Source organism: Symphalangus syndactylus, chromosome 11 (assembly GCF_028878055.3).
Source record: "Symphalangus syndactylus isolate Jambi chromosome 11, NHGRI_mSymSyn1-v2.1_pri, whole genome shotgun sequence".
In the NCBI taxonomy this organism is placed as follows: domain Eukaryota; kingdom Metazoa; phylum Chordata; class Mammalia; order Primates; family Hylobatidae; genus Symphalangus; species Symphalangus syndactylus.
The window spans coordinates 48,874,505-48,895,361 of NC_072433.2; the positions used below are offsets into that span (position 1 = coordinate 48,874,505).

Genomic DNA, 20,857 nt, shown 5'->3' on the forward strand with positions numbered 1-20,857 from the left:
GAACTCTCTGTATAACTTGCGGAAGGGACAGTTTGCAAAACCAGGTCCTACCTGTTATGTTGTGTGTCTTATGCATGATTTTTTAACACTAAAATAAAAACGCTCAGCAGACGGGATAGAATCAACATGGCAGTGTATGTCCCTGTTCTCAAGAACATCAGGGGGCTTTTGAGAAGCATTCGAGGACATTGGCAACTTTATGATAATTCATGTTTGTTCTGCCCCTCCATGCCTTTCATCTTTCTGTTTCTCTCTGTTCTTGCTTATTGACCAATCCCACCCAAGTCATTCAGGTGTATTATTTACTTCCTGAAATATGTGGCTCAAGTGTTTGTTCCACCAGCAGTGGGATAGGAGCACGTCCACATTGTCCTATGAGAATGAGAAGTCATTCTGGAGCACAGCTCTTCCCACACTCCGGGCCCACACACCCAGCCCCACTCTATCAAAGGAGCCCTGCTGCCTGCCCACCCACCCTGGGTGCTTTCTGGCTTGGAGTCCTCTTGGCAGACATGAGGCAACGATTGCTCCCGTTCGTCGCCAGCCTTCTCCTTGTGGCCTTGCTGTTTCCAGGTAAAATGGAAAAGTGACCTGGGCCTGGGTGCCAGAATCTCTCTGCAATGGTCATCTGGGGTATGGGAGTCCAGGCTGGACAGGAAGAGGTGAAGTCCTTGGAGCACATATTCTTGGTGGAGCTTTGGGTACGAGTCTCTGAACTGGGTTCATAAATGGCACTCTGAATTGGCTGATGGCACTTGCTTCCCAGGGGAGAGGGTCCCGCCCCGACTCCATTTTCTTATCCTTTGAACATTCCCCTTTCCCTTACAGAGAAGAACATTACATTTTAGGGAATCTTAACAACTGCATTAGTGGCACTTGAAATAAATTCTCTGGCTGCGCTGGCTTTGAGGAGGTGCTCAGACTCACTGTTCATGACATACATTTCTTACACGTCATTCACCTTCTCCTTCTCTCTCTACACAGGTGCATACAACACATGTGCACAAATGTGCACACACATGGAACACTAGCACCCCTCCCAACTCCCCCACCCAATCACCCATGCTCACTCACCTGGAAGAGTGTAGGTACCTCATGCTGATGGCTCTGCCAGGCGGAGGCCTCAGAGCATCCTCAGCCATGCGTTTCCACTTGCACAGGATCGTCTCAAGCCAGACATGTGAACCACTCAGCCACTGAGGCTCTCAGAGAACTCGGGGAAGGAGCCCCTGAGCAAGGCACAAACGGGTCTCAGCTGCTACACCACCCAGTGAAACAGGACCTCTTACCACCGCGCACACCACTTTACCAAGGTGAGTCAGGGACCAACACGTGCAACAAGTGCATCCACTGGGGAGATGTAGAGGGAACAAATAGATGGGAAGGTGTCTATGCTGGTCGGGGTGGGTGAGCAGTCATTGTTTGGGGAAGACATGATGTGGGTGCATTGGGCTGCCCTGCCTGTCAGGGAGGCCACGGGGTCTCACAGCTTCCTCTGGGGCTGGATCACTGAGGGCCTCGTGGAATGTGGGAGTATTGAGGGGCCCAAAGGCAAATTATCCGAGGCCATGTCTGTAATTGCTGACTTCCTCCAAGAACAGGAGCCAGAGGAGACACTGTTGGAAACATGGCCTCCTGCCAGGTTGCAGCCCCATGCCCTTAGCTTTGGAGGTTGTTCCCCTTCAAGGAATTTAGTAAATACCTGCTAAGTTCCAGGTGTCCACTGAGGTCTGGGAAATGCTTCCCGAGGATGGGGGCAGAGAATAGACTGTACTGTCAGTCTACTCAGGCAAGGAGGTAGCAGGAAATGTCAAGGGACAGTTGAGCCCACAGCCACCCTTCTGGACTCTTCCAGAAGGGCCAGGCTTCTGTTCAGCCCCCAAATCCCTGGGCAGGACCAGCTTCAAATCCAGAAGGGCCTGGAGGAGCCTATAGTTTTCAAGATGCTTCTTTAATCCCAAGCTCATTGCTGATCCTAAGACAGGGAGAACTAGGTTAGCAGCTCAGTGGGCAACAGCAAGAAAGACAGGAGGGTGTTGGCAAATTGCTGTGACATCCAGCAAATAAAGTCCTGCTGAATTTGATGCCTGCAGCATCCTACCCAACATTCTATCCCTTTCTAATTGGCCCTCAGTTCCAAAGGACTCATTCATCTGGATCTCCCCCAAGGGAAGGGAAAAAGAAAACTCAATTATTGCACAACAAATATAAACAGGTGCAATAGTAGGCATGTGTTATTTAGTCTAACAGTATTCGTATGAGACAGGATTATTCCTTCCTTTGGTTAAAGGATATTTAGCGGGGCAGAGCTATATATCTGGAGTTGATGTTTTAGTTTGGAACTTGAAGCTATTAACTATGGAAAGCTGTTTCATATCCATGGCATCCCCACCCTGTCCCTCACGGCTGAAATGACCACTGTTCGATTGTGGAGATGGTCTGAAGAAGCTAATGTTGGATTCTTTTTTTAATGCAGAACCTGCATCAGATTTAAAAGTTGTCAACTGCAAGAGAAGTGAAGGCTTCTATCAAGAATACTGTAATTATATGGAAACACAGGTAGGCTACTGCTCTAAAAAGAAAGATGCCTGCTGTTTACATTAAAACTGATGTCGCTGATATAGAAACAAAGCTCTGCCACTTACCTGTTCTCCTGGATCATGTTGTCCAATCAGGTGCAGGATTTTTGTGGAAGTGTCTGAGCAGCAGGGAGCAGAGGTATTGCCACTTGTGCCAGATGGTTCAAATATTTTATTGTGGCAAAATAAATGACAAAAATGCTACCTGTGACCTTACAGAAGATGACTTAGCTTGACATGAACAGAATTTTCAAAATCACACAATTTGTGCTAGTAAATGCGGATATAATAAACTTTTATTGGAAAGAATTCAAATAATTTGTTATTTTATTTGAAAACTATTTTTTGAATACCTACTTCTATTCTAGGTACTGTGCGATGGAGTCCATTCTATTCTAAGTACTGTGAAATGTAGTTAAGGTATTAGGTGTTTGGTCAAACGCGTTCTCCATCAGCCCCATCGGCTCCTACATGCAGCCAGTTCAAAGACCTGTTCTCTAGCAGCAGCTGAGAGAGTGTGTAGGCAAATGCCTTCTGGGGAGAGACTGGGAGCTGGGAATTACTGCCTGTTCTCTCTGTGCTAAACCTGGAAGAACACCCACTGGAAGTCCTCTTGTGCCCCTTTAAAACTACCTATTTGTTCTCTGTGGCCTTGGAAGACACAAAATGCAGAGCCCCATTTGGGATCCGATGGTGCTGTGCAGGTCCAGGCTTTTGGTGTCCTGAACAAAGAACTGGATGTGATACTCAAATAGCAAAGCAAGCAGCAAAAGTGTGTGAAGCGCAGTGTTACACTCCTGGAGAGGGGAGAGTGGGCTGACTCCTGCCAAATGAGATCAGCATGGCTTTGGTGTACCTTGGGTCTTTTTATGTGTTTTTTTTCCTTCTCTTCACAAGGCTGCCTGATCTTTAGCCGGTGCCTGCCTTTTGATTGATAGGTGTGTTGCTTAGTTACTTTAGCCTCTGTGGGCTCGTGTGTTGTCTCCATCCCATAATTTTAAGTACATGCATAATAGGTAGTCCATATGCATGAGCTTTAATGAGCTGATTATCATAGGGTGTCCTGTTAAGGATACTTTTTCTCTTTAATGTGCATGCCTATCTCTGAAGAGCTGCCCCTTCCTGGTTTGGTCTGGATCTTGCTGGCCATGGGGTCCTTGCTCTCTTCTTTATCTCACTTTTGGTTTTGGCTGCTTCACTTCTGCCTCTTATCTTGCTTCTTGCTCACCCACCCCTTCACCTTGCTTGTTTCTGCTTTTATTCATTCTACCCTTTATCCAACTTCCAATTTCCTCTGTAATTCTCCTGCCTCACATTCACTTCTAGAGATAAGTGATTTAGGAGCCAGTCCCCCAGGTGGCAGGTATAAAACTATGCTTGATGTATTCTCCTTCGAGGGAGAAGCTGGAGACCTGGATTTTTTGCTGGAGCTAGTTGAGAGGAGCAGGTGCAGTGCCTACCTATACCTCTGTTCAGGCTCCCACGGGTCTACTGTTCACCCTGCCCCTTTGGCTCCCAGATGCAGACCCAGAAGTCAACCCTCAGGCAGCAGATGGGAAAATGGGTAGATAAACCCCTTGCAGGTAGAAACCGGGAGGTGGGCATTTGGCCTGAGCCTAGGGAGAGAGCTGCCAAAAGTGCTTGCAAATCTGTGTCCAACCATCTCTTTGGTGTCTGTGGTTTAGGGAGACCTGCAGATGCCCAGCTCTATCAACCCCGAGCTGGGTGATTTAGGAGCCAAACCCCTGGGTGGGAAGCATAAAGGTCAAGGTACTATATGTGTGGTCCAAACCCTTCACTCCTCAGGGAGAAGCTAGGAGTTGGGACTTCCTTACTGATTAATTGTAAGGTGCTATGCCTGGGATAGGGATTGTGCTGGGAGTGTGTTTCAGCTCTTCCCACCTGTTTTCACATAAATATTTTCTCAGTTGCTTAATGTGTAGTAGTCTTTCAACTAGTCTTTGGCTTTCTCTCAGAAAGAACCTATCTGTGTGTTGTTATTTCTTTGGTATATCCGTGGAAGGAAGGAAAGGCTGCAGCCTCTTATTCCACCATCTTGCAGATATCAGTCTGGCACACCCTTGATTATTATGTAGTTGAGCATTTTTTCATTTGTTTATTGATTATTTTTTCTCCTCGGTAAAATTTAATAGTTACTACTTTATTCTTTTTTTTTTTTTTTTTTGAGACAGAGTTTCACTCTTGTTGCCCAGGCTGGAGTGCAATGGTGCGATTTCGGCTTACCACAATCTCCGCCTCCCAGGTTCAAGCGATTCTCCCGGGTTCAAGCAATTCTCCTGCCTCAGCCTTCCTAAGTAGCTGGGATTACAGGTATGCACCACCACACCCGACTAATTTTGTATGTTTAGTAGACACGGGGTTTCTCCATGTTGATCAGGCTGGTCTTGAACTCTCGACCTCAGGTGATCCATCCGCCTTGGCCTCCCAAAGTGCTGGGATTACAGGCGTGAGCCACCGTGCCCGGCCAGGTTACTACTTTATTCTCATCCATGTACATGTACTCCTTTTATATCTAACCTTACATATTCTTTCCTCCATCAATTATCTTCCCTTTGTCTGGAATGCCTCCTGCTTAAACCCCAGTTATCCTTGAAATATCCTCTCATTATCTTTCAACCATAATTTTCATGCTTTTCCCTTTTGTTCTTTACTTTGCAGATATTTATTTTTATATCAGTTTCTCTTTCTGTAGAGCCCATCTATTTTTTTTACTATTTTTGGATTTTGAAGTTCAGTTATTAGATTTTTAATTATTTTTAAATAGTCATATTTGCTAACAGTCTCTTTCTTTCTCAACGTGTGACTTTCTCATGGGATCTAATTCTCATTTTGCTGACCATAGTTTCTCAAATCTCATTAGGAATAAATACATATTGATTTTTTTAAAACTGCATTTTTCCATTGAAATCACACATATTCCAGTTCAATTAAGTCTCCTCCAGTTTTTAAAAGTGTTGACTTCACTTCTGCTAGTTTTACACTGACGGCTAACATCTACTTGCTCATGCAGACCAGCTGTGGTGGATTGCTTTGGTAGGGTAAGCAAGCGAGTGAGAGGTGGCAAAGAATGAATGTGGGTAGAATCTGCTGTTTGTCTTAAAATTTTCTGTAGGGTATCTCTACTTAAAAGAAGTTTCATGGATGTCTTTAGTAAATAAATAGGGAAGAAATAATGATATTTGCCTAATCTGTCCATAAAATCTTCATCAGTGGTAATTATTTTAGGCTCAAGTTAATTAACAATAAACTACACATCACAAAACTTTGAGCTCGTTATTCTCTTTGCAGCTTTCTTTAATTCCCATAAATTAAAACTTCCTGCAAATATTGTTATGTATTAGATTGCTACAAAAGTAATTGTGGTTTTTGCCATTGAAAATCATGGTCAAAACCGCAAATACTTTTGCAGCACCCTAATTATAAGTATCTGGGTAAGAATCAGGATCCCGGGGCTCAGCATAGGAAAGAAACTAGATACACAGAGCCCTTTACAGAATGCCACCTTTCCAGGCTTTTTTTCTGAACAAAGATGTTCCTTAATCAACTTATATATGGGCACACTCACATGGGGCTGATACCCACGGATAATGAAGGTGTATGAAACTAGTCCTCACATACAAAACCAGAAGCACTGGTAACTTAAATAACCTCTTTGTAAAGCAATCTTAATATGTATGCAAGACATAAAATACTTGTTCTCATTGTTTCAGTTATTCTGCTCAGAAATTATCCTAGAAAATAAAAAAATACTTTGAGAAACCAAAAAACTGTAAAAAGTTCAAAATGGAGCACTATATTAGCAAACTATAATACATCCACTCAGAGATATTACATATTCCTTAGGTATAATAAAAATAACACAGTGAAAAACCATTAAAATGCATAACATTTTCAAAATAATTGTCTATCCTAAAAATTATACCAATGTTCACATATTTGATATAAAATTAACAGTGAAAAGTATGCTTAAAAACAATAAAGTTTCTAATGTTAAAATTGTTGGTGATTTTTAGATATTTGTACCTTTAAAAATACCATCAAGTTATTGCATTACTCTTAAATGTTAAATACACATTTGTAAGAACAAAATTAATGTGCCTAAAAATAAATATATATATATGTATATACAAAGATATCACTTAATTATAATCAAAGACATTCTGTTGTAGACTTAAGTTGCACTCAGAAACTCACAGAGTTAACATAAGAAAGCACTTCCTAGGCAGTAAGATGATAAGACTCTTTGTTTGTATAGTGGTGAATAAAAAATAAATAAAAATTGGGCCGGGCGCGGTGGCTCACGCTTGTAATCCTAGCACTTTGGGAGGCCGAGGCGGGCGGATCACGAGGTCAGGAGATCGAGACCACGGTGAAACCCCATCTCTACTAAAAATACAAAAAATTAGCCGGGCGTGGTGGCGGGCGCCTGTAGTCCCAGCTACTCGGAGAGGCTGAGGCAGGAGAATGGCGTGAACCCGGGAGGCGGAGCTTGCAGTGAGCCGAGATCGCGCCACTGCACTCCAGCCTGGGTGACAGAGCGAGACTCCGTCTCAAAAAAAAAAAAAATAAAAAATAAATAAATAAATAAATAAACAAATAAAAATTTTATAAAAAGATGGTATGACATTAAAGCATGTTACCCAGGGAGATTTTGAAGCCTACGTTGGATTCATAAAAAACAAGTAGAAACTGATTTTTTTCCCTCTCATTCTTTGGTATTATAATATTTGCAGTGCTGGGTTGGGGACAAGGGGAGGGAGAGCATTAGCACAAATACCTAATGCATGCGGGGCTTAGAACATAGATGATGGGTTGATGGGTGCAGCAAACCACCATGGCACATGCATATCTACGTAACAAACCTGCACGTTCTGCATATGTATCCCAGAACTTAAGGTAAAATAAAATAAAAATAAATAAAAATTACAGACATTAAAAAATAAATGTGCCATCCTGCTTGGAGACAACTGAGTAAGTATAATGGGTTCTCCAGGTCAGTCCTGAGTCAGCAATTCCATTAGTTATGCATTCTTTGTTCTCACAGCAGCTTTTTAGTACAGGCCCCTGAGCCCTGATGAGGTTTTATGGCCACCAGTCGTACCGCGGTGGGAAGAGGTCCTTAGACGGCAGCTTGACGGAGGCTGTCTCAGAACCCACTGCAGCACACCTAACTGCCTTGTATTCCACTCTGCACGTCCACCTTCCGCGCAGTGTCCTTCCCTCCCCTGCACCCCAGCAGCTTTCCCCGGGATTAGATCCTTCTGACTCATCCATTGCTCAGAGGGTCCCTGTTATCAGGAAGCCCGTCTTCTCTTCAATGCCTGAGGTCTGCAGGGCAAGAGACAGGTGGGCAGGCTCAGTCAATTCTACCCCGTTGCACCTCGTGTGACATAAGTAATGGGCGCTTCTAATCTTTTCTTCCTGTCCCTACATGTGGTGGTCACCACAACCCTGCAGGCTTGAGCTGCTCTCACCTGGCTTATTCTTACCTCTTTGGGTCATGGGAAATGACCTTCTGCACCCAGGGAATCTCCCTTAGTTGATAAGACCAAAATGGAAATAAATAATAAGACCAAAGTGGAAAGTTAGTATGCCTTCATAAAGAGAGATTAAATTCACGAACACAAACCCTGCCTCTTTCTTGAAAGACCAAAATAAATAAATAAATAAAATCTCTGGAGCAAGAGGAGTAACATTAGCATTGCCCATGAGGACAAAAAAGTGGGGAGAACCCCCAGCTGACTTTTTCATCATCCCAAAAGGAGACACCAGTAAGCAGCCACTGGATTTGCCAGCTGTGCACATTTCACATATATGGAATCATACAATATGTGGTATTTTGTGCCTGGCTTATTTTACTTAATCTGAGATTTTCAAGGTTCCTCCATGTTGGAGAATGTGGCAGTACTTCTTTTCCTTTCGTGACCAAATAATATTGCATTGTATGGATGAGCCACACTTTGCTTATACATTCATCAACTGATGTACATTTGCATTGCTTCCACCGTTGACTGTTGTGGCTAATTCTGCTATGAACACTACACTCATGTACAGGTTGCTGTTTGAACACCTATTTTCACCGCTTGTATGTATACACCTAGGAGTTGAATTGCTAGGCCATATTGGTAACTCATATTGTTTAACTTTCTGAGGAACTGCCAGACTTTTCCACAGCAGCTGCACCACTGTACATTGCCACCAGCGACCTGTGAAGGTTACAATTTCTCCACATCCTCACCAACACTTGCTGTTTTCAGAAATTTTGTTTTGTTTTCTTCCATTTTGAGATGGAGTCTTGCTCTGGTGCCCAGGCTGGAGTGCAGTGGCACGATTTCGGCTCACTGCAACTACTGCCTCCCGGGTTCAAGGGATTCTCCTGCCTCAGCCTCCTGAGTAGCTGGAATTACAAGCTCCCACCAGCATGCCTGGCTAATTGCCCGGCTAATTTTTGTATTTTTAGTAGAGATGGGGTTTCACCATATAGGCCAGGCTGGTCTCAAACTCCTGACCTTGTGATGTGCCCCCCTTGGCCTCCCAAAGTGCTGGGATTACAGGTGTGAGCCACTGCTTCTGAAGTTTTATTTTTTTATGACCACCCTAGCAGATGTGAAGTGATATCTCATTGTGGTTTTGATTTGCGTTTTTCTAATGACTAATGACAGTGAGCATCGTTCGTGTGCTTGCTGGCCATTTGAATTTCTTCTTTGGAAAATCCGTTTAAGTCCTTTGTCCATTTTTAAATGTGTTTTTTTTTCTCTTTGTTGTTGAATTGTATCAATATTTTTTAAAACACAGAAACATTTTTTCTACTATCAAATGTTTGCAAACCCAAAGGTATCTTTCCCCTCTTCTCCTTACACTCTTCTTTTCCATTCATGAGTATGATGCACATCAGAATAGTTATCTTGTGTGTTGGGACAAATTGAACTCTATTTCATTTCAAATCTGCAATTAGATGAACCTATGAACCTGTGACCAGATATTAACACAATTAACCAATAAGCTTGATTTCCTAGTTTGATTTCTTTGAAATGATATGTCTTATCCTTCAGAATTATCCACGAAATAGTTCCTTGGGGATTGTTTTCTGGGTCTGTGATTTGGAAATGGATTCAAGTCTGGAGGAGAAGGTACATGATAAAATTTGATAGTATTAATTTATTTATCCCCAAATGAATTTATTTTCCAACAATAGTTTATTGTTTCCAATCTATACAGAAATTTTCTTAACTATAATTTCACAATGATTTGATTAGTGACTGTACTGCTGGAAAAAATATGCCATCCACCTTTACCTTGGATCCTTTCCAAATAAGGTGTAGTGTAAATAGAAAGAATGAATGTAAAGCATAAAATATGCATTTTATTGTTTTATCTAAAGTCATCTTAGTGACTTTTAAAAAATGACTCAAATGTTTGAATATCCAAACTCAGTGTTTTTATCAAACAATTATTCATGTATCATACAGCCACTTTGTCCATACACAGGATACATTCAGAATTATCATTATTCCTTGGGACCCTTGAAGTTAGGGTATCATCTTGGTTTGGAAGGCAATTTCCCTAAGGGGCAAATGAAACTGCTTTTCTTTTTTTTTTTTTTTTTAATGAGGCATTTCAGAGATGTCTTCAGAACAAATGCTCCACAGAGAAAAAATTTCACATTTTAATCGTTTTTTTAAAGTACTGAGTTGGACCCTCACAAATATTCATAATTATTTTACAGTTACTTAGTACATGGCTAACATTTAAGGTAACTTTTTTTTTTTTTTTTTGGCAGAGGATCAAAAGCAGCTTGGAGTGCCCAATTTCCAAGTCCTAACTTCAAAGGTGCTTTTGCAAGGTACAGAAAGGTCTGTGAGTCAGAGAGTCCCTGCCAGGGCACATTGTCCTGCTTAATCTCTCCAAAGGTGGAAAGTTCAAAACGAACACCCAGCCCCTGCCTCTTTGAGATGCTCGCACTGTTCACCCATGCAGAAAGTCCAAGGCCACTGATTGATGTCTCTTTTTCAAAATCCATGTCTAGGTAAGACTCATGGTGACATATGGTTGTTGTAGACAGGTTAAATAAGGCAGAAGACAGCTTGCAGAAAATGTGATGAAGCTGCTCTGAAGAATAACAAAGCTCTGCAAGATATAACAAGTAACATAGGCAAGTCCAGAATAATATCCAGAGTCCGTAATTACTTACATAAAAATGGGGTATGGATTCATCTCTGCTTCCATACACATGGGGCACCTCTGGAAGGATTAATAAGAAGCTAACAGCAATTGTTATGAAGCCCAGGGGGATAGGAGAGAAGACATCCTTCTCACTTGCCCCTTTTGCTTAAGAGAATCTTAAGGGAAATAAATCTAAGAAGTGATCCTGGGACTAAAATCAAATAGGGGCAAAATGTGCAGCTTTATCAACTGTGTGTTTTAATAAAACACATTATATAAACCCACACACAAAAATATCGTGCTCTTGCAGACTCTGTTTTCCCAACCCCCGGCATCCCAGAGCCCACAAACATCCCTCCAGCCCAGGATGACACAGCCCTGCGGTTGCTGGGGGCTCTCTGCATCCCTCACTAGACTGTCACCTCCAACAGCGGATAACTTCATCAAATGAGAGAAGAGCCTGTCCTCTTCCCCCAAAGTAGACAACATCCTGGCTCTTCACAAATAGATCCATTTTGCCAAATTTTTGGAATAATGTGGTATGCTGTCTCTGTTTTTTTTTTCCTTTCAGCATAGTGTTTGTGAGGTTCATCCACGTTGTTGTACACATCTTCTTGTTTTTCTCTTCTTGTTGTGGTGTGGAAATACATTATGTGTTTTATTGTTGTCATAATACACTATTTGGTTGCATTCTCTTGGCTGCGAGGAACTGTGCTGCAGTGAATGTTCCTGCACGTGTCTCCTAATGCACATGGGCCTATGTTTCTATTGGTAGATGGGAGTCATGTTGCTGGGAAATAAGCTATTTATCTGTTCAACTGTGGTGGACACGACAGCTTTCTGAAGGCAGAAAATATATCTTTACACAACCATGTCTCTAGCACCTAGCACAGCGCGTGGCACTAAGTAGCGACACCTCAACGTTGGTTCACTTTCCTCTTCGGTATCCGTGTATGGAATTATTGGTTCATCCCTGCTTCTCTGAATATCAGGAAGCCAGTCTATTTTTAGGCAGAAAGGGAAGAGTTGTCAGTAACCTTCTGCCACAGCCTTACTCAGTAGAGCAGATAAATATGCTCTTGCTGATCAGTATTCCCAAAAACCTATAAATGTCCCATTTTGTGCCTTCTCCGCTCCATTTCATTCCGTCATTCATCATATTTGCTCTCCTTCACGGGAGGGCAGGGAGGTTCAACGGACCTTAAAACATGAAGGTCTTTTTTCTGTTTGCTGTTCTCTTTTGTTTGGTCCAAACAAACTCAGGTACATGTCTCCTGGTTAGCCCTGGGGAAGGTCGTGCAGGAATTCCATTTATGTGTGTGTCTGTACGGACAGTGTGTAGGTGTGTCTGTATGTTGTTAGTGGGTGCAGGTGGGCCACCGTGGGGCTCAGCCTTGGGCAATTTTGATCTCCCCTGTGAAGCTTTTTAAAAGCTAAATAAGTGTTATAAAGGTCTTGACACAAGACAAAGGGGTATACTTGCTCTGATACAAGTGGCAAGCACTCACTGCAGTCTGAGAAAAGTTTTCAGAAGAAAGTTATAGTCATACGAATGTCAGAGCTGGAAGGGAATCAGAGATTGTCTATAGCAGCCCCATACTCTACAAAAAGAAAACCAAAGTCCAGGAAAGTGTTAATTTAACACTGTGCAATGAATCTTTATGGTCATAGTAGGTCTTCAAACTTATAATATTCCCCCTGCTGGCACATATAACACATTTTACAGATGGGCAAGCTGTAGCGTAACCAGTTAAATGAGTTGTCTAAGGAGACATGATGAGATATTGGAAGAAGTAAGACCAGAATCCAGGTCTCCATGCTTCCAGGCTGGGGGCTCTTCTGTCTTGACTAAAGGTGGACCCCCCACCTTCTTCACTTTGCTGTCCCCTCCAAGCTGTGACAGGGCTGAGATGATACAGAATCAGAGATTAGACCCCGTTTTGGAGGTTGGATGTTGTGCAAGAGTGTTTTCATAATCATGCAAGACCCACACTGTGTTGTTGTTGTTGTTGCTGCTGTTGTTGTTGTTGTTTAAAGTCATTGTACGTGGCATTTCCAGATCTGACAAAAGTAAGATCTTTCTTTCAACTATCTCTTGCCCAATGTCCTGTTGTTATAAAAAACTTAGGTGGTCATTCGTGACTTACAAGCCCACAGGTCCTGGTGAGGAGAGAGGTTTTATTTTCTCCTTTTCATTGTAGGACATAAAACTATAAATTGGGCCATAAGCTGAGAATGGGTTAATACTTCTAATTTCCTTAGAGATCAAGACCTGTCCCATTCTGGACCACTTCTGTTTTCCAAAACTCCCTTTGCTTCCTTCTAGTGCACATCTCTCACCAGGAGGCTCGAGGACCCTGATTTAAGATCTGCATGGGCTTTTTAGGGCCTAGATGGGCCAGGTGGGCACCCATAAAACACACCCTATCATCCTCCTGGTAATATCTCAGATATAAATTATCGTTCCTGTTTTAAAGCTAAGAAGTCAAAGTTTGGTGAAACTGGGACTTGTCCAAAAGTACTTAGCATTATCAGAATAAACAACCCTTGGCTGTGGGCTAGGGTCATCTTCTATTCTCTGCACTATATGAGTTAAATGTCAGCTCTCTTCTGTTGTATCCATAGGGGATGTTCCACCGGGAATTAGAAATACCATCTGCCGTATGCAGCAGGGGACCTGCAGACGTTTTTTATGCCATTCTGGTGAGAAAAAGCGTGACATTGGCTCTGATCCCTGGAATAGGTGTTGCATATCAAATACAGATGAAGAAGGAAAAGAGAAACCAGAGAAGGATGGCAGATCTGGGATCTAAAATATAAGCTCCTGGAAGGCAGAGATCTTGAAGTATCCCAAGGGATTTAAAGGAATGTGTGGCTTGTAGTAGGTGTTCAATAAATATTTGTTGAATGAATTTAGCACCAAAGGTGAAGAGCTCATAAAAGCCTTTTTTTAACTTCCTTACTTCTCCATGTACTGCCTTTTCAAAGGGATCTCAGAAGTTTGTGATATTCCACTTTCCTTTCCTAGTCAAGGGAATGTCTCCTAAGTATCTGGAGATGGGAACAGACTAGAAACCAAGCCCCAAACTGATTTTCAGAGGGACATAAATGCAGCCAATCTGCTGCTCTGTTTTCCACCTGACGACTTCTTTCTTACCACACCCAGCACTAGCCTTCTCCTGCTTATTCAGCCAGATGGTAATGCACCTTATCCCTTTTCCCTTTATGCCTCCTCAAGCAATAACACCAACAGGTCACATTTCAGTAGGACAGTATAGTTTTCAAGCATTTACTCTTACGCTATTTCAATTGATTAATACAACAAGCTGATAATGTGTATAATAAGGCGCAAGCGAGTCCATTTTAGGAATGAAAGAAAAATGAAAATCATCAGGTGAAGCACATTTCCCCCAGGCTAGCAATTCATAAATGGCATTCTCGGTATGCCTATCAGCCAGCACTCATTCTTCTATGATCCTTCTAAAAAACATATTTATGTGCAATTGGAGCAAGGCAGGGCTCCTGTTCATGGAGATTCCTGAATGCTTAGCTGTCTTTTGCTTTTCTCTGGATCCTGCTTGAATTTGTTGAATACTAATTCCAAGAAGAGTGAATGCTAATTACAGGTAATAAATGTAAAAAATAATAAAAACAAACGTGCTGAGAGATAGAGACCCCACGCCAAGCTTTTTTCCAACTGACAGGTGGCTTGGGAAGATGCTCCGTGTCCCTGTTTCTGTCGCTGCCTGAGACCAGTGTGCTCCTGAATGAGCTGAGCTGCTTTAAAGAGCTCCCCAGAATGTACACTTTGGGGCTCCAGTCTCAATTCCCAGCTCAAGTTGCAATGAATATTTGGCATCACGCCTTTGGCCTCTCGCAGCCTCTTCTAAACTCACTCTTGTTTTTTACTTTTCTAAATACAATCAGACAGACCACTGGAAGTGCACAGAGTAAGTCTCTCTTAGGCACAGGCACCTCTGCAGGGCTCTCTGTCATGCCTCTAGAGGGGAGGGCCATTGTTCCATCCCTGAAGGGAATGGCTTCCTGAAGGGCATTGGCCCCTATTAGCCTTGGCTCCGAGTGAAACGCAGCAAAAGTCCATGCCTCAGAACCGGCAGACACATTCTCAGCCAGGAGTGCCACCAACCCACACCAGGAGATCTGTGTACCAGAAACACAAAATAACATGAAGGGCCACTGGGGGGCTGGAGCCTGGTTCCATAAGGATGGGACTTCTGGGCAGGTGCCGTTAGACAGCAGCCCCTTCTTTTGGCCTCATGTTCCTCAGAAATGAAATGAAGGAGCTGGGCTTGATCTCAGACCCCATCAGAGCACAGCAGCCTGGGGGTGTGGAAGCAGAGCCTCACCCAAGGACCAAGGGGTCTCCAGCAGGTGAGGTGAGGAGGATGGGAACCCCGTCCCTCCCTGCCAGGGTGGTGCAGGTGAGAACCCCCAGGGAGCCCTTCGCAGAGCCCAGGGCCGGCCAGGAGGGCGCTCGCATGGGCCCTAGGCTCTGTTATTCAATATTTTTAAGGCGGACCCTGGGCCTGGGCTGATCTAAATTGTGGAAAATGTTATCTCCCTCTTATGTAAAATTGCTCCAAAGGAAGTGTTTGTCCACCTGTAAGGCATGGTAAAAAAAAAAACAAAAAACTGGTACCTGTGGCATTTCCCAGCACAAAACAGGCTGCCTGGGAGTGTTTGCTGAGGCTTCCGGGAAGCAAACATGGAAGGGAAGGGGAGAGGAGGGGAGGGGAGGGGAGGGGAGGCGGTGCAGGCTCCTGGAGTCCTCAGTGGCGAGCTCCAGAGTCGTTCTGTTCCCTTTTTAATTTTTCTTTACTTTTTTTGTTCTTCTTTATTTTCAATGTAAAGTGTCTCTGTGAGGCCTGAGAATGAATCTGACTGGATCAGCCCAGAGACAAAATGAGCCCCCAAAACTGGGACTTACATTCTTGTTCCGCCCCTCTGGGATGTTGGGCAGATCTCCATAGCATCCCTGTCCCCATCTTTAAAGTGACAGGATTGAACTCAGTCCTAAAATGTCCTGGCGTGGTTCTAAGACAGAATCCCCAAAACGCTCTTTTTCAAAGCCTGAAAGGCCTGGGCCAGGCAGGCATCCCGGCAATACCAACACTTAATACGCAGGGGGGCGCTGCCCCCCAGTGCCTGCAGACGGGATTTTTTTTTTTTTTGAGACGCAGTCTCGCTCTGTCTCCCAGGCTGGAGTGCAGTGGCGCAATCTCGGCTCACAGCAAGCTCCGCCTCCCGGGTTCACGCCATTCTCCCGCCTCAGCCTCTCCGAGTAGCTGGGACTACAGGCGCCCGCTACCACGCCCGGCTAATTTTTTGTATTTTTAGTAGAGACGGGGTTTCACCGTGGTCTCGATCTCCTGACCTCGTGATCCGCCCGCCTCGGCCTCCCACAGTGCTGGGATTACAAGCGTGAGCCACCGCGCTCGGCCAGATGGGATTTTTTTGACCACTTGTTCGGAAGCTGGGCACTGGGCTAAGGACAGGAGCAGCTGAGGTCACTGCAGGGGACAGCCAGGGGCCCAGGTTACCAACGCTTCTGGCCTGAATGTCATGGCACTGATTACAGTGCCTCATTCGTCTCTGCCCTGTACAGGGTACCTACCACTCACGCCAGGGGTGTGGAAATGAATTAAGTTCAGACTGAATCCGCCAAGGTTATTTATTGAGGCATTGTGGTGCATCTGCTCTTATTTGGGAACAGGGACAGACCAGCAGCACAGACAACGCTGTGGATAAGGAGAGTAGAGCCTTCCTCTTCCTGCCTCCTGTCTTCTGGAGTTGTGACGGCAGGGCTGCCCAGGCGGATCGGCCTCAGAGCTGTGGGGAAAAGAAAGAGAGATCAGCCTGTTACTGTGTCTATATAGAAGGAAGTAGACATAAGAGACTCCATTTAGTTCTGTATTTGAGATGCTGTTAATCTGTGACCCTTCCCCCAACCTTGTCCTTGCAAGAGACATGTGCTGTGGTGACTTAAGGTTAAAAGGATTTTGGGCGGTGCAGAATGTGCTTTGTTAAACAAGTGCCTAAAGGCTGCTTACGGTTAAAGGTCATCACCATTCTCTTAAATCTAGAGAAAAGAAAAACATTTGTCTTCTGCCCGTCCCTGGGCGATGGAACATCTCAAAGCACAGCACCGGTGATGGTAAAGATAATTGTGAAAACCGCCTTTAGGAATAAGGTGGGGCTTGCTGGAGCAATACTGCTAAAAGGTTTATGGAGATGTTCGCATACACATCTCAAAGCACAGCACCGGTGATGGTAAAGATAATTATGAATAAATACTAAGGGAACTCAGAGGCCGGTGCCGGTGTGGGTCCTCTGTAAGCACAGCACCGGTCCCCTGGGCCCCGCTTTTCCTTCTCTACACTTTGTCTCTGTGTCTTATTCCTTTTCTCAAGTCTTTCGTCCCACCTAACGAGTAGCACCCACAGGTGTGGAGGGGCGGGCCTCCCCTTCAAGAGGCCAGAAGGCAGCTCTCTGCAGCAGAAGAGCAGCAGCCTCACCCACGGTCTGTGGCTCTGACTAAGCCTGGGCTGCCTCTCGGCTGTGCTCCGTGGACTGGCTCCCCGGGGATCCATGTGGGAGACCGGAGTATGATCCTCAGTGCGAGGACAAATAAAACTAGTGATTGTGTCCACCCCATCCTGCCCTCAGTCCAGATCTGTTTTCAACTTGAGGATTCACCTGCCTTGTCCTTCCTAAGACACCTTCAGCCTGTGGTCAGGGGAAGCTGGGAAGAGGTGCTGGGAGACCCAGGACATTGCAAGTTGCTTCTCTGGCTGGCACTCAGAGGTGCGTGAACCCTCTGCCAACCCCAGGAGGGGCAGGAGGGTGCCTGGTGGTGGGCTGGAGCTCCAACCAGCCGGCAGGGGCAGAAGGACTAGGCCTGGTCCAATGGGGGCCCAGGATGTTTTTCTTGGCAAATCCTCATACTTGCCACGTAGCTCTTTCTTCTGAGATAAGTATGATCATCTCCACTGTATCTCTAAGGAATCAGCTTCCTGAGATGGCACAGTAACCAGAAATGACAGAGCTCTTCCCTCCTCCTACTCAAATCGGCTCGAATTTCAACCCCACTCTGAAGCTTTCCTGGCCCTCTCCCCGCATTCCTGCCTGGCATTATCAATTGCTCTACATCTCTGCCCCTCAGACACTTTGGCGCATCCTATCATAGGGTCTTGTCACTATGTTGCCATCATTTATTTACATATTTATAGTCCTCCCACTAGACCTTGAGCTCCTCAAGGACAGGGCCTGGTACTCATAAATACTCGTATTTACATCTTTAGTAACCAGTGAAGAATAATAAATATGAACTAGAGGGAGGAATAAGTGAATTAACCTAAGCCTCAAACACTGGTCTTCTTCAGTGCACCACTACTGTCCTTTTTAATCCAAGCTCTGGGGCAGATTTCAGCAGAGGATGCCGGGAAATCCCACCGTGACCGCGGCCACATCCTAGTCACAGCCTGAAGCCCGCATCCCTGTCATCTCTCACGATTCCCTGGTTTCACCGCCTTTTTCCTCTCCTCATTCCAGCCACTCCCCCTCCCATTGGGGTACTTGCCTCTAAAATCCGATCAGAAGGTGGGGCGAAGCCTTTATTAGCTCTCCTTTATTATAGGGCCTCATAACAGAACTTGTAACCCCTTCATTTTCAGGGGCTTAACACTTACCCCACGGGAGGTGGCAGAGCTAACAGGGAGGTTCGACGTGTGGGGGCTGGAGAAGTGAAGAGCCCCCTGGCCCCCGAGTCTCCACACTGAGCGTCTGCCTCTGACAGCATGACATGTGCACCCTCTGTCCCTCCCTCATGGAATCATAGACAGAAAAGGGACCCAGGATGTCATTAAATAAAGCCATGCGCCAATGAGCCTAATGGCATCCTGGAAAAAGCTCTGAACTAGGAATGAAAATGCCTGCGTCCTTGTCCTATGTCTGCCGTCCTTGACCTCACTGAGCTTTGGCCCTTCCTTGGTAATTTGAACACACGTTGTGTGCTCTTTGATTCTGAAAACAAAGGATGCATGAAATTCCCTGTGAATCATACAGTATTGGGACTGTACAGGTGATTCATTTCATTATCTAATATTTGAATCTTCTTGATTCAAATAAGACACAGCAAATGTGATTTCAGATTGTTGTCAACCTGGAAAGAGTACATATTGTATTTTAACGTCATACAGGTGGAGTAATTTAGTGACTAAACTACACACATGCAGATACATGTACACATTTACACATAGTGTCTCACTATGCAATTATAGCCAGAATGGATTTTTTGTTTGTTTGTTTTTTGAGACTGAGTCTCACTCTGTCACCCAGGCTGGAGTGCAATGGTGCGATCTCAGCTCACTGCAACCTCCGCCTCCCAGTTTCAAGTGGTACTCCTGCCTCAGCCTTCTCAAGTAGCTGGAATTAACAGTTGTGCACCACTGCACTTGGCTAATTTTTCTATTTTTAGTAGAGACAGGGTTTTGCCATGTTGGCCAGCTGGTCTCAAACTCCTGACCTCAGGTGATCCACCCTCCTTGGCCTCCCAAAGTGCTGGGATTACAGGCGTCACCCACCACGCCCAGCCCAGAATGGATTTTTAAACCACCCATGCGTGAGCCAATCTCCCACATAAGCTCAATGTCTAAACCTTTTAGAGTTGGTCTGGGCTCTTCAGATCAAGGCAGTCAGGCCTGTCCCGCCACCTCTTGGGATCCTTGAATGCGAATAATCATCACAGAAAGGTGAGGCTCTTGTCCTGCCACCCATCTCCGAAGGTGATTTATTACCTCCAAATCCCACCCCCATGACAACGCTGTGCTGGGGAAGATGAGCAGGTCCATGCCACTGAAACTCCTCCAAGCCCCTTTCCTTCCTCACATGAGGCAGAGACAGGCAGCCTATCTCTCCCAGGCTGATTATCGACCACCTGAAAATGGCTGTCTGCTAAGATACTGCAACAATAAAAAGATAAGATGGATTTTTAACAAAACAAAGAAGGAAACCTTTCAAAATACTACTCTTGCAGGGCCATAGGCTATGTGCTTTAACAATAACACTGCAATAACTCAGAATACTAAAATTCCTCTCTTGGAATTGCCTTCCACATCCCCCGCTATGCACACAAATAATGTAATCTGCTTGGAATGAACCTAGTCTACCATTTCTCAGCCAAGGACACCTGGACTTTAAGAAATTCACCCAAAATTATAAAAGAAATTCACCCAAGGTCCTCGGCTTCCTCTCTCACTCTGGGGAGAAGCAAGGGTCTGCCACACTCAGAAGACCATAAATGGCATCTCTAAACTCCTGATGGTCTTCTGGATGGTGGGATGCCAGAGGTTCAAGCTGTTTCCAGGATTCCTCCCTATGGGATGCCACGTGTGTGTTAGATCACCTACAGGTGACTCCACTGGAAGCTTGGTCACAGGTCTCACCTGCAGGTAAACATGTGCCTGTCCTGCCTAAATCTGAGGATGCACACAAAGGAGTAGCCCACCCCATAAACAGGCCAGCAAGGTCTTGGTGGTCACTGTGGTTACCCAGAGGAAGGCCCCTGGGAGGGGACACAAGCACCGGTAGAGACAAGGCCCAGGCAGATGCAGAGCTCAGATCAGATCTGTCCAGAATACAGGTATAGAAGAACTCCACTGCTAAACTCCCAGGGGCCCAAGCACCTCCTGCAGGTAGACCTAGCAACACCACCTCTCCCAGCTCCTTGGAGCTTACTGAATGCTTTCCCCACTCCAGCTTCTATGACGAGCACTGCCCATGCGTTGATCCCAGGTCATCTACGGAGTGGCATGAATTTGTCTACACTGCAGATGAGATACTTAAGACTCAAAAATGTGAAGTCACTTACCCAGAGCCACACAGCTGGGAGTCAGCAGACTTTTACTATGTCTATTCTGAGGTTCAAGAGGCATGTCTGCACGGAGCAAGTCAATGGTGGACCCAGATGGGCCCCCAACCTGGGGCACTTTCCCTTATGCCACATGGTTCCTATGCCATCAAATATAGGAAACATGCTATTCACCCACAATGTCACTTCTAGCTCTCCCTCTCTT

General features: G+C 44.9%; 1 protein-coding gene across 9 annotated transcripts; it reads left to right on the plus strand.

Moving 5' to 3' along the window:
• The first annotated feature begins 512 nt into the window (after window positions 1-512).
• Window positions 513-16,532, plus strand: LOC129492901 (sperm-associated antigen 11A-like). 9 transcript variants are annotated; one of them, XM_063612605.1, is made up of 6 exons: window positions 513-573; window positions 1,161-1,313; window positions 2,477-2,560; window positions 6,751-6,857; window positions 9,653-9,730; window positions 13,389-13,583. In XM_063612605.1, the coding sequence occupies exons 1-6, from the start codon at window positions 513-515 to the stop codon at window positions 13,581-13,583; spliced, it is 678 nt and encodes a 225-aa protein (XP_063468675.1). The 9 variants fall into 9 exon arrangements, with proteins under 9 accessions (XP_063468675.1, XP_055154322.1, XP_055154324.1 ...); XM_055298347.1 differs by lacking the exon at window positions 13,389-13,583 and adding an exon at window positions 13,090-13,149; XM_055298349.1 differs by lacking the exons at window positions 9,653-9,730; window positions 13,389-13,583 and adding an exon at window positions 13,090-13,149.
• The last annotated feature ends 4,325 nt before the right edge of the window (window positions 16,533-20,857 follow it).